Consider the following 15,035-nt stretch of genomic DNA (forward strand, 5'->3'; position numbering starts at 1 on the left):
GAGCCTTAAGTCTTTCAGGATAGGAAAGGTCTTTGATACCAGGGACCAGTTTAGTGACTTTCAATGGATCTTTTATCCTTTTTAAGCATGGGTGCCCAGACTACAACAGAGGTATCTAGATATAGTCTTACAAGAGACTTATACACAATGTAGGGTTATGTGTCTATAGTCATACCTACATCCCTTTCACTATTAACAGATTATAGTTTGTGTACTTCCCCCTGTTTGATGATGTTGTATGAAGTATCATATTTCCTTGATGTAATTTTAGATGCTTACACTTATCAGCGTTTACCTCCATCATTCACGTTCTCGTCAAGTTGTTTAAACGATGTAGATCATCTTTTAGATATTGCCCCTGTTCTCCTGGATCCATTGCACGATATATCTTTGTATTTACTGCAAACATTTTGGTCAGGTTGCGTAGAGGAGAAAAAAGACTGACCCCAGCACACTACTCTGGGGGACTCCACTTATGACTTGACATGTGCTTGATTCACATCCGTTGATAACAACTTTTGCTCCATATCATTCAAGAAGTCTTTAATCTAACCCAATATGTCCCCGTTGATGCCCATCCGCCGCTTACTTTTTGTAATAGTATGGGGTACTTTGTCAAAGGCTTTTTTGTTATCCAAATAAATGACATCCACTTGCTTGTTTTAGTAAATAGCTTCTATCCAGTCGTCAAAAGATTTTAATAGTTGCGTGGTGCAAGACTTGCAACTTCTAAAACCGTGTTGCTTCATGGTGAAAAGGTTGTTGTTGTCCATGTGTTCCACTATTTCGTCTCTCATAATCGCTGGAGCAGTTTACCCACAATTGAGGTTATGCTTATGGGTCTATAGTTTCCTGTATCTTTCTTGTTCCCCTTTTTTAAAAATTGATGTGACATTTGTTTGTTTCCAGGATTCAAACATGTATTTTAAAGGGCCCTTTAATTGGTCTGCAGTCTCCTTTAGGAATTCGGGATGTTTGTTGTTAAGACCAGTAGCTTTGTTTGCTTTCAATTTGCCAAAATAGTTTTGACTATCTTTTTCCTCCGTGATCGCAATGCTACTTATTTTGCTTTTGGGGAGTGATTTTAACCGTCCTGTCTAGCATATTCACAGAACATGGGGTGCGTTAAGCGGGTTTGTGTAACGTTTGTGTTTAGTTTGGTTGCGTTAGGTATTGATAATGTATCTGGGACGCTTGTTTCCACAGAAAGTGGAGCTATGGAAGGCGTTATTGTTCCGTCACAGAATGGAGACGTGTATTCTAAATTTAAACTTTCTCCGCTCGATTGCATTTAAATACCCTCAATAAAACTCTCACAATGTAAAGAGAACGTGTTGAAACTTAACAAACTGAACAGTATACCGACAGTATGGGCACAGGTATGTGTGTACAGAGGACATGCTGAGTGGTCGTGGTGTAAAAGCTACACACGAACAAAATTTGACCTGCCAAAGCGACGAATTGTGAAATTTTACATTTCAAACGATTTTAACCGTCTCGTCTAGCCTATTCACAGAACATGGGGTACGTTAAGCGGGTTTGTTTAACGTTTGTGTTTAGTTTGGTTGCGTTAGGTATTGATAATGTATCCGGGACGCTTGTTTCCACAGAAAGTGGAGCTATGGAAGGCGTTATTGTTCCGTCACAGAATGGAGACGTTTATCAATTCAGAAAGATACCTTACGCCAAACCACCTATCGGTCTCTTCCGGTTTAGAAAACCCATGAAGATACCTCCGTGGAATAACACGCTTAACGCTACGAAGTACGGACCAGCATGCATTCAAGCAATGGAACGGGGTTCTGATTTCTTTCCTGTGTCGGAGGACTGCCTCTTTCTGAATGTTTTTGTTCCAAATGAGATTTCGACGACAGCAAATAAATCGGTGATGATTTGGATTCATGGTGGGGTTTTCAGATTTGGTACAGGGATGTCGTACGACGGATCATTCCTATCACTCCAAGGTGACGTCATCGTGGTGACGCTGAACTACAGACTAGGTGTGTTTGGATTCTTCAGTACAGGAGATTCAAGCGCGAGAGGCAACTACGGACTTTGGGATCAGATCGAAGCTCTGAAATGGATTAAAACCAACATCAAGTACTTTGGTGGAAATCCAGAGTCAATCACATTGTTTGGTGAATCAGCTGGTGCTCTCAGTATTTCCCATTTAGCCATATTCCCAGAAAACGAAGGACTTTTCCATCGAGTTATTATGCAGAGTGGTTCATTGAGTTCGAATAGACCTATAACAAATGATTCTGTGAAACTCGCACGAGCTTTGGGAGGCCTGTTGCAATGTAGTGATATTCAAAGTACCGAATCGCTTGTCTCCTGTTTGCGTGGAAAAGAGGCGTCCGTTTTGAATAGCGTCTCAAATTCACAGTCTTTTCCGTTAATTGGGAAATATTTTGGATATGCAATGTCATATGCCCCGGTCATCGACGGAGAAATGACAACAAGCCATCCTTTCTCTCTTCTTCAAAATCGATCTTCCGAACAGTTCAAATTTTACCAGTCGCTTGACGTCATTTGTGGTTGCACCTCAGCCGAAGGATCTTTATTTCTGGGCTTCTTTCCGTTGTTTCCGAGTCTGTCCTTGCCGCCTGTTAATGTATCTGAAGGAGTTCCAAGCTGGGTTCTCAAACTGTTGGCTGAGGCGGCGACCGAAGTTTATTTCAACAATGACACTAGAATTCTGCCACATATCTATAACAAATACATCTCGACAGATATAGAAGAACAAGGGCGACTTCTTGTGAATTTTTTTAGTGACTCGAGATTTAATGTGCCCATGTTGGAATCACTGTTAGTTCATGACAGAGGCGGAAATTCCAAAGCAAATACATTTCAATATTTCTTCTCAAAGACCTCCCTGGTTGATGTTTTGATCGGTGTTCCGCCGAAATGGTTCGTTGGAGCAGGACACGGCGCTGAACTTCCATACCTTTTTAATTCTGGGTATGATATGTACGGTCCTGACAACGTTCTTTCAACACAAATGGCGTCATACTGGACAAATTTTGCAAAACATGGGTAAGTGAAAGATTTGATAATTTATGTTAAATAACGTTTATAGTATAAGATGTAAACAGTTTTGATACTGTACAACGAACAACGAATCTAGAAGACTCGTACGCACGTGCATTGGCGATAACTGTAGTTGTATGCTTTCATATTATATTTTGCGCAGTTTTACAATGTCGTGTAACAAAATATTACAGACACTAAAAAGTGTAACGAATGCGGTCTAACTCCTTTGTAACAGATCTGGTAAATGACACTTGGATAAAAGACTGGGAATTTTGCCTGGCCAGTGCCGGACACAGAAATTATTACATGTGTAGGTGATAGTATAAATAGGACCGGGTAACAGGGTACAGGGTACTAGAATCAGGTACATGTGCCCTGGGCCACGAGCAAACGTCCAGGTAGATGAATCGGGCGGCTGTGTTTACCTGTGTTTCGGATCGGTGCCCGACTTGTGTCAAATACTATTTTGTTTTAATTGAAAAAGGTTGTTCAAGAAAAGAAAAAAAAACAATATCTTAATTGAAAAAATGTACGCATACACAAACCTGTATATCAATCAAAATGATGCTACATGTAATATATTTTTAATGAAGTTTATATTGGTTTAAAAAGCGAAAGCGTTATTTTATTTTTCAGCCTATTTTAAACTTTCAACAACGACACTTGCTATCGTATATCGTTCATCCTTTAGTCGCCAAGTTATTTTATCGTTTGCATCTTTTGCGCAAATATTGATTTTTACATTATCGCTTAAGTTGCTAAATTGATTTAACGTTGTGCACAAACGTCTGTTAAATTTATCTAACATTATCAATTTATCCATTAATTCGATCTTACACTTTCATCATAGCTATATCCCTTAAATTGATCTTACACATTCTATATATCCGTCTAAATTATATTGCCGGGTGGTGCAGTGGATAGTGCACTTGCCTTTCACCAAGGCGGCCGGGGTTCGATACCCCGATCGGACGTGGAAAGGTATGGTGTCACCTGCCCGACCACGTGGGTTTTCTCCGAGTACCTCGGTTTCTTCTCACACAAACACACACGCACACTCTCCCCGCTAACATTCAGGCCAACAAGAGTGATTAATGTGAGTTATATTAACTTGTTTCATAATTGTTGTAAAATAAATAAAGTTTATATCATATATCAGTTAAGCTGATTTTAAATTATTGATATATCAGTTAAGCTGATCTGACAGTGTTTATATATCTGTTGTTTGATCTTACATCATTTATATATCGGTTGTTTGATCTTACATTACCTTTATATCTGTTGTTTGATCTAACATTATCTATATATCTGTTGTTTGGTCTTACATTATCTATATATCTGTTGTTTGATCTGATATTATTTATATATCTGTTGTTTGATCTTACATTACTGATATATCAGTTGAGCTGATCAGATATTATTTATATATCTGTTGTTTGATCTTACATATATGTATATCTTACATTATCTAAACATCTGTTGTTTGACCTTACATTATTTATCTATATATGTTTTTGAGCTTACATTATTTATATATCTGTGTTTGATCTAACATTATATATATGTTTTTGAGCTTACATTATTGATATATCTGTTGTTTGATCTTACATTATCTATATATCTGTTGTTTGATCTTACATTATTTATATATCTGTTGTTTGACCTTACATTATTTATCTATATATGTTTTTGATCTTACATTATTTATATATCTGTTGTTTGATCTTACATTATTTATATATCTGTTGTTTGACCTTACATTATTTATATATCTATGTTTTTGATCTTACATTATTTATATATCTGTTGTTTGATCTTACATTATTTATATATCTGTTGTTTGACCTTACATTATTTATATATATATGTTTTTGATCTTACATTATTTATATATCTGTTGTTTGATCTTACATTATTTATATATCTGTTGTTTGATCTTACATTATCTATATATCTGTTGTTTGATCTTACATTATTTATATATCTGTTGTTTGACCTTACATTATTTATATATCTGTTTTTTTATCTTACATTATTGATATATCAGTTAAGCTGGTCTTACATTATTTATATATCTGTTTCACTAATCCTTTACCATATATATATCCGTTATATGAACATAACATTATCTATCTTACTGTTACATTTACTAACACCGTCTTTATAACTGTTATACTGGTGTTTCAGCGGACAATGCAAGATCTAAAACAAACAGTTTTGATATATTTCTCGAAGACTATCTCCTCTAGTAATCGTTTCTAAGGAAGCACCGACATTTTAGTCTGTACCTACTTTGTAAGGAGTATAGGTCTCGCTGGGTATAAAAAGTGCATTACATTTCAAATCAGTTACATTGTATCATTCTACAACTGACCGTCTTGCGACTCAATGCACCACTGACCCTGATCGGCAACCGATATCAAAAATCACCGCGCACCTTGATCAGCAACCGATATCAAACATCAAACGCACTCAGATGAATTCTTTGAAACACCGCGAAGCTGGTTGTTACTTATGACACATTCTCGGAAGCTATGTATCCAAAATAAAAGACATGTCACTTAACATATTCTCATCAATCAAACACAACTTTAACGTGCCTAGAACCGAACCCACACACGGTTGCGTTATTATGAACTCTTAGTATTCGTCTTTAAGACGCTTTAGTTTCAAAACACGTGCAGAATGCGACAGGCCGCGGGTTGTAGTCAACGATGTGCAATATGGTTATGTTACTGTTCCCTTTAGGATTGAACGTCTGTCATAAAGACAATATGAATGCAATCTGGGTGACAGATAAATAGAATGACGTCCGTTAGGACATGTGACCAGATAATGCAGACTGCAGTTACTGTCCAGTAACTGCAGGCTGACTTTCTATAGAGTTAATGAAGAATGGGAGGGGCATATGTAAATATATGTACATAATTAGAATTAGAATTGTTTTTATACAGGTTGTTTATCTACACAATGAATAACGTACATGTAGGCATCAGCTTTAGGGGTATACTTACATGTATTTAATTCAGGGAAGAGATAAATGGTATCTCAGATATCTTTGATTTTCAACTTTTCACTTATCTTTAAAAAAAAGGGGGGGGGGGTGTACAAAGAGATATCGCGGGTTGCTATGCCTATTTCCCCAAAGCTATGTTACGCTAGTGTGCGCACCAAACGTGCACTGTTATGACGCGTCCTCAGGAATTTTTATACAGGTAGCAATACAGACCACATATTTCGTATTTCGGCATTATTTGTTGTATTCAAGTTTTACTAAATATGAAAATAAGTAGCTCACAGGGGTCAGTAATTGGTGCTTAACAACTAAATATGAAAATAAGTAGCTCACAGTGGTCAGTAATTGGTGCTAAACAACTAAATAGGCAGAACGTGTGCCAAAAGCTGGATGTTGTAATGACATATTTATGTCCTTCATGATGGTTTGGTGAGTTTGAATTGAGCTCATTCCCTCCAAGTGTTAAATATATACTAACTTAAAACCTCATTATAAATATCCTAAAGAACGGTATTTATAAAGTGAATAAATCCTTGTTGCACGATCAGTCTTTAAATCAACTTTGGCTGATGTTCTTAGTCAGCATGAGTGCCAAATATAATAAACAAATTTCACGAAGCATGCTAATTGTTTGCGATCTCTAAGTTTTGGATTTATCGTTTCCATTTGACATTCATACTGTTCATGTAACCAATTGAAAACAATTAAATACGTCGTATTCAGAATACGGATTCTCTACTGATTCGACCGGGCTTAAGATTTGTAAGTCATGTTATAGAGGGACATGCATACTTCTGGTAAACACCGATGATGTCACAACTGTTCCAAGAACAAGTAAAACGCCGAAGGGTAGTAAACAACTGGATGTCTAAAGAGTAGATACCAGTCAGTCAATCTCTTTTACGAAGGATGTGATACTTTAGCCATTCTCGTAAAAAACAGACCATTTTACACTTCAACGATGTTGGCTTATTACTGATTTTGCATCATTGTCGTGAATCGGCAGATCGTATGCAAATATGCCACCATACAGCAAATATATTAAGATATTAAGTCGTATGTGGACAACTTGATGTCATAAATATGCTACCACATAACACATCATTAAGTTGTAGGTCGGTAACTCGATGTCAGAAATATGTCACCGTATACCACCTCATAAAGTTGTAAGTCGGCAACTCGATGTCAGAAATATGCCACCATATAACACTTCAATAAGTCCTGGGTCGGCAACTCGATGGCAGAAATATGCCACCATATACCACATCATTAAGTTGTAAGTCGGCAACTCGATGTAAGAAATATGCCACCATATACCACATCATTAATTCGTTGGTCGGCAACTTGATGTCAGAAGTATGTCACCATATACCACATCATTAAGTTGTAAATCGGCAACTCGATGTCAGAAATATGTCACCATATACCACATCATTAATTCGTTGGTCGGCAACTTGATGTCAGAAGTATGTCGCCATATACCACATCATTAAGTTGTAAATCGGCAACAACTCGATGTCAGAAATATGCCACCATATAACACATCATTAAGTCGTTCCTCGGCACATCGATGTCAGAAGTATGTCACCATAGACCACATCATTAATTCGTTGGTCGGCAACTCGATGTCAGAAATATGTCGCCTTATCCCACATCATTAATTCGTTGGTCGGCAACTCGATGTCAGATATATGCCACCATATACCACATCATTAATTCGTTGGTCGGCAACTCGATGTCAGAAGTATGTCACCATATACCACATCATTAATTCATTGGTCGGCAACTCGATGTCAGATATATGCCACCATATACCACATCATTAATTCGTTGGTCGGTCACTCGATGTCAGAAATATGTCACCATATACCACATCATTAATTCGTAGGTCGGCACCTCGATGTCAGAAATATGCCAAAAAATCGGGCTGATTTTTTGGAAAATGATAGGTTAACTTCTCGCTTTGTTTGGCATAATTAGGTGGTAAATCGATGTCAAATCAGAACATTAACACAATGAAAGGCCGAAATATTTACTGACGTGATAATTATCTTGTCAAATGTATGTCGGTAAAGTACAAAATATGTCGACATAATTAAAAGGTTATTGCAACATATTCAGAGATAATGTCGACTTCTTCTCAGATTATGTCGACAACTTTAAAAAGATATGTTGACATAGGTAACTCTAATGTCGAAAGTCGATTTCAGAAATATGCCACCATATAACACATCATTAAGTCGTAGGTCGGCAACTTGATGGCAGAAATATGCCATCATATACCACATCATTAAGTTGTAAGTCAGCAACTCGATGTCAGGAATATGTCACCATAGCCCACATCATTAAGTTTTAAGTCGGCAACTCGATATCAGAAATATGTCCCCATAGACCACATCATTAGGTTGTAAGTCGGCAACTCGATATCAGAAATATGTCCCCACAGCCCATATCATTAAGTTCTAAGTCGGCAACTCGATATCAGAAATATGTCCCCACAGCCCATATCATTAAGTTCTAAGTCGGCAACTCGATATCAGAAATATGTCCCCATATACCACATCATTTAGTTGTAAGTCGGCATCTCGATGGCAGATATATGTCACCATATACCCCATCATTAAGTTGTACCTCGGCAACTCGATGTAAGAAATATGCCACCATACAACACATCATTAAGTTGGAAGTCGGCAACTCGATATCAGAAATATGTCACAATATACCACATCATTTAGTTGTAAGTCGGCAACTCTATGTCAGAAATATGTCATATAACACTTCAATAAGTCCTGGGTCGGCAACTCGATGGCAGAAATATGCCATCATATACCTCATCATTAAGTTGTACCTCGGCAACTCGATGTAAGAAATATGCCACCATACAACACATCATTAAGTCGGAGGTCGGCAACTTGATGGCAGAACTATGCCATCATATACCCCATCATTAAGTTGTATGTCGGCAACTCGATATCAGAAATATGTCACAATATACCACATCATTAAGTTTTAAGTCGGCAACTCGATTTCAGAAATATGCCACCATATACCACATCATTAAGTCGTAGGTCGGCAACTTGATGGCAGATTTATGCCATCATATACCACATCATTAAGTTGTAAGTCGGCAACTCGATGTCAGAAATATGCCACCATATACCACATCATTAAGTCGTAGGTTGGCAACTTGATGGCAGATATATGCCATCATATACCACATCATTAAGTTGTATGTCGGCAACTCGATGCCAGAAATATGCCACCATCCATATAACACTTCAATAAGTCGTGGGTCGGCAACTCGATGGCAGAAATATGCCCCCATATTCCACATCATTAAGTCGTAGGTTGGCAACTTGAGGGTCGGCAACTCGATGGCAGAAATATGCCCCCATATTCCACATCATTAAGTCGTAGGTTGACAACTTGATGGCAGATATATGTCACCATAGACCACATCATTAATTCGTTGGTCGGTAACTCGATGTCAGAAATATGTCGCTATAGACCACATCATTAAGTTGGAAGTCGGCAACTCGGTGTCAGAAATATGCCACCATCCATATAACACTTCAATAAGTCCTGGGTCGGCAACTCGATGGCAGAAATATGCCCCCATATCCCACATCATTAAGTCGTAGGTTGACAACTTGATGGCAGATATATGCCATCATATTCCACATCATTAAGTCGTAGGACGGCACCTCGATGTCAGAAATATGGCGCCATAGACCACATCATTTAGTTGTAAGTCAGGAACTCGATGACAGAAATATGCCACCATATACCTCATCATTAAGTCGTAGGACGGCACCTCGATGTCAGAAATATGCCAAAAAATCGGGCTGATTTTTTTGGGAAATGATGGGTTAACTTCTCGCTTTGTTTGGCATAATCAGGTGGTAAATCGATGTCAAATCAGAAACTTAACACAATGAAAGGCCGAGGTACTTACTGACGTGATAATTATCTTGTCAAATGTATGTCGGAAAAGTTCAAAATATGTCGACATAATTAAAAGGTTATTGCGACATTTTAATAGATAATGTCGACTTCTTCTCAGATTATGTCGACAACTTTAAAAAGATATGTTGACATAGGTAACTCTAAAGTCGAAAGTCGATTTCAGAAATATGCCACCATATAACACATCAATAAGTCATTGGTCGGCAACTCGATGGCAGAAATATGCCACCATATACCTCATCATTAAGTCGTAGGTCGGCAACTTGATGGCAGATATATGCCATCATATACCACATCATTAAGTTGTAAGTCGGCAACTCGATGTCAGAAATATGTCACCATATACCACATCATTAAGTTGTAAGTCGGCAACTCGATGTCAGAAATATGCCACCATATAACACATCATTAAGTCGTAGGTCGGCACCTCGATGTCAGAAATATGCCAAAAAATCGGGCTGATTTTTTTGGGAAATGATGGGTTAACTTCTCTCTTTGTTTGGCATAATTAGGTGGTAAATCGATGTCAAATCAGAAACTTAACACAATGAAAGGCCGAGGTACTTACTGACGTGATAATTATCTTGTCAAATGTATGTCGGAAAAGTTCAAAATATGTCAACATAATTAAAAGGTTATTGCGACATTTTAATAGATAATGTCGACTTCTTCTCAGATTATGTCGACAACTTTAAAAAGATATGTTGACATAGGTAACTCTAAAGTCGAAAGTCGATTTCAGAAATATGCCACCATAACCTTGCAATATAGCATACGATATATTTACAGGTTTTTTTTGTAAAAGATGACGAACGTCTAAATCACTGTCAATATGATTATACATCATCCAAATAACAGTTTAACACATTTTAATAAAGTGGAAACATCATACCTGTTAAAATGATAAAAATTTCTTTACAGGAACCCAAACATTGGACTTCCAGTCTTGGACTGGCCTGAATTTGACGAAAACACAAGACGATTTATTAACCTAGACACGGACATCACTACCGGATCTGATTTATTGGGAGACCGGATACGATTCTGGACTGATGAAATACCCCGTATCATGTCAGAAACCGAAATGGTGATTGACACAGCAATGGGACCAATCAAGGGATTTGTACAAATTGTGAAAGGTGCAACTATCAACCAATTCCGAAAGATTCCGTTTGCTAAGCCACCAACAGGTCCTTTAAGGTTTGCAAAACCTGTTTCTATTTCAAATTGGACTGACACGCTTGATGCTACACGTTTCGGACCCTCTTGTATCCAAACGATGGAGCCGGGCGCGGACACGTATTTTCCCAATCTAGATATATCAGAAGATTGTCTCTTTTTGAACGTTTATGTTCCGCATGAAATGCCAATGACAGCAAACAAGTCGGTGATGGTTTGGATTCATGGCGGGGGTTACACAAGTGGTTCAGGGATGACGTACGATGGAACGTCACTAGCAATTCATGGTGACGTCATTGTGGTGACTTTAAACTACAGACTAGGTGTGTTTGGATTCCTCAGTACGAGTGATTCCAGCGCACTAGGCAACTACGGACTCTGGGATCAGATCGAAGCTCTGAAATGGATTAAATCCAACATCAAATATTTCGGTGGAAATCCAGAGTCAATAACGTTGTTTGGTGAATCGGCTGGTGCATTCAGCATTTCACACTTGGCTATGATTCCAGAAAACAAGGGTCTTTTTCATCGAGTTATTATGCAAAGTGGCTCGTTAAGTTCCTTAGGATCCGTCACGAAGGATCCTCTCACGAAATCACGAGCATTGGGAAGCCATTTAACATGTGAAAACACTGATAATACCACGTCACTGATTTCTTGTTTACGTGGAATCGACTCGTCAGTTTTGCAAAGTGGAGCGGACGTAATATATGGGTCGATTACTTCTCTAGGAAATGTATTAGAATTGGCTTTATCACCTGTTATAGACGGGGAATTGATTTCAAGTCATCCACTCTCCCTACTTCAAAATCAATCATCGGAACAGTTTGCATTCTACCAATCACTTGACGTCATTTCCGGTTGTAATTCAGCTGAAGCATCTGTACATCTATTGCTTTTTCAGCTGTTTCCAAGTCTTTCTGCCCCTGCTGTCAATATTTCGGATGGAATTCCAAGCTGGGTTCTAAAGTTGTTCGCCCAAGTCGTGACCGAGGTATACTACAACAACGATACGAGAATTCTACAACCTATATATGACAAATACATTTCCACGAACGAAGAAGAACAAGGGCGACGTCTGGTAAATCTTGTGGGTGATATTTTATTTTATATCCCCATGTTTGAATCCCTGCTGGCGCATGACAGAGGAGGAAATTCAAAAGCCAACACTTTCCAATATTTCTTTTCGAATCAACCAGTAGTCGATCCTATAATTGGAGTTCCCCCCAAATGGTTCCAAGGAGCGGGTCATTTTGCCGAGATCAAATTTCTTTTTGATAACTGGGGTTATCTCCAAGGTGACGACAAACACCTTTCAACGGAAATAATGTCTTACTGGACAAACTTTGCACATTACGGGTAGGTTTTATAGTTTTTGTTTTAGTAAAAAGTGATCATGCTGGTTTTCTTTTGATAAAATTATACTATATTCTTTAATAATCGTCCTCAATTTTTATAACTTTTCAAATCACACGTAATTCAATATCATTACTGTTACCGTAAAGACACAATGCTATTTAAAAAAATCAGATCAAAGCTTTAAGTTGTCAACTCTGACCGTTCTATTTTTCAATCTTCAAGAAAATAAATTTTTTTTTGAGAATTGTAACTGTTCTATATTCTAATTTATTTTATTTGCCCCTTCTATTTGTTCTGTTTTAGGAACCCAAACATTGGACTTCCAGTTCCAGACTGGCCTGAATTTGACGAAAACACAAGACGATTTATTAACCTAGACACGGACATCACTACCGGAACAGATTTATTGGGAGACCGGATACGATTCTGGACTGATGAAATTCCCCGTATATTGTCAGATTCAGACAGTATCGTTACATCGCCGAAACCGATTGACGAGTTATCCAGTGCCTCTCAGCGATGTGTTAGCTATATTATGCTTTGCATATGTGTTATAATGTCTTGTTTTGGCGAATATTGCATAATTTACGACAGTTTAATGTAGAGTATACCACCATGCTGTCTGCTATTTCTCTTACGCCATTCCTGATGCCTGTTGTGTCATTAGGATTGAGGATTTAAGTGTGTCCAATATGCGGTGTATTAGTTTGGTTCCGATTATGTTGTCAGATGAGTAAAGCAAGTACAGAATTAACACGTTGTCACAGTTAACAAATATGTTAATGTAAATAACAGTGACACATCACAACATTATACGATTCTGTCAAATAATCAATTTTGCATCGCGGATGAATGTTCTCCAGAGGAAATGTACTCGTTCCTTAAAAGCATGATTCGGTTGAAGATCGGGAACTTCGATACCGAGATCATCAATACTTGACTGTAAACAAAAACAGTTATTAAAAACATTGGCCTTAGGCCTGTCATCAATAAATAAATGATTGTTGTGATGTATGGGAGGAATATTGAGCTTTGTATCAGAATTACACATAAAACGATTTACAGTTTTCTACCAATCTCTAGCACTTGGTTCATTACTTTTATGGAGGTTATTACATATTTTGTTAAAAAATGATTTTTGACGGGCGAATATCATTAGCACACATGTTACGTAAATGTCTTAATTTTGCCCAATGTTCTTCTTTCATAGCGTTTTTGGCATTTCGATGGGATCGCTTTCTATTACTTATCATCGTTCTTATTCTATTACACATTATCGCAAATGGGAATGTTCCTTTCCAAAATGGCGCCTGGTATTTCGCGAAAAAAAGTATCTTTTTCTTCCGATAGGTCCTAACCAGTTCACCTTTGATTGGTTTCTTTTACATAACACTCTTTTTTAACGCCCATGGAACATAATTCTACATCGTGCCGGTTGCTTGTTTAAAAACTGGCGCTTGGCATGTCTGCTACCTTTTACCTTGCATCGGGAAGAACTGATGATGCATGGTAGAATTATTAGCGATTCTGATTTTACAAGATTTGTGCAAATTCATGATACAATTTGTCCACATACTTTATGGAAATTAGCTTTGAAGTTCCTGGGCTCTTGAATAGGATAAATAATGTAGTAAGGTTGTGCGTAGAAATAAGAATCACCAATGTAATTGTATTGTGTCATTTTTGTGGTATTTTACACACTGACATTACTTCACATTGTCCTTCATTATATAAAAAAACACACTTAGAGACGACCGTTGGTGCCTTATAAATACTGTGTTTGATATAGAACTTCTTGCTTACTTGCACTCCATGTCGGACTAAAATTTAATTCACATACTACTTGGAGATATATTCCATTACAAGTTATGTAAATTAGATTATGACAATTTTGTATTAATTTGTGCTATTTCTGTTGATTAAATGATGAATTTGTATCATCGATAAAAATGTAATGTATCTGAGAATCAATTACCCTATTCAGAATGTGCTTATATTTGATCACAGAAGATCAATATCTTGATAATTTATGTTTCATGTTATTTTTGTACATAAGTATATCTAATTATGAATTGACCATGTATTCACTTGTATAAACGTTCTTGTAACTCTTCAAATTGGAGGAAATAAAGAAATAATAAAAGATGAGATCAGGGACTTATTAGTTGACAGGGTATTTTAACAACCTATTGATTTTGGAATAAGATATGTTCAAGCTGACTTCAATACGTTTACCATATTTATTGCTTATAAATCAACACAGATGTATCAGCTTATCAATATTTCCACTGGAAACAAGAGGGCATTCCGAAGCTCACACCAACCCAAGATAGGTGAGAGTCCAGGAAATCCAGTCTAGTATGGTCTATGCAAACGATCTTCCGGGGTAACCCTTACGTCACCTAAATATTTGCTTCTCCAAAGTTACGACGGGAATCGAACCCTGGACCATCGATCTCAATATTCTACAAAATACGATAAA

The 15,035-nt window shown here is 37.4% G+C and overlaps 1 protein-coding gene across 1 annotated transcript; it reads left to right on the top strand.

Moving 5' to 3' along the window:
- Window positions 1–1,340: 1,340 nt before the first annotated feature.
- LOC110441555 lies at window positions 1,341–14,703 on the top strand. The gene is made up of 3 exons (XM_021484736.1): window positions 1,341–3,036; window positions 10,937–12,553; window positions 12,857–14,703. Exons 1-3 carry the CDS (start codon window positions 1,520–1,522, stop codon window positions 13,155–13,157), a joined length of 3,435 nt encoding a protein of 1,144 aa, XP_021340411.1. The 5' UTR covers window positions 1,341–1,519; the 3' UTR covers window positions 13,158–14,703.
- The last annotated feature ends 332 nt before the right edge of the window (window positions 14,704–15,035 follow it).

This window comes from Mizuhopecten yessoensis, unplaced genomic scaffold, assembly GCF_002113885.1.
Source record: "Mizuhopecten yessoensis strain PY_sf001 unplaced genomic scaffold, ASM211388v2 scaffold716025, whole genome shotgun sequence".
Classification (NCBI taxonomy): Eukaryota; Metazoa; Mollusca; class Bivalvia; order Pectinida; family Pectinidae; genus Mizuhopecten; species Mizuhopecten yessoensis.

Bases quoted from the DNA above. Each gene is read 5' to 3' on its own strand.
- LOC110441555 (XM_021484736.1), top strand. From the start codon at position 1,520: ATGGGGTACGTTAAGCGGGTTTGTTTAACGTTTGTGTTTAGTTTGGTT. The intron at 3,037-10,936 runs GTAAGTGAAAGA...ATTTCTTTACAG, and splicing joins ACAAATTTTGCAAAACATGG to GAACCCAAACATTGGACTTC. The intron at 12,554-12,856 runs GTAGGTTTTATA...GTTCTGTTTTAG, and splicing joins ACAAACTTTGCACATTACGG to GAACCCAAACATTGGACTTC.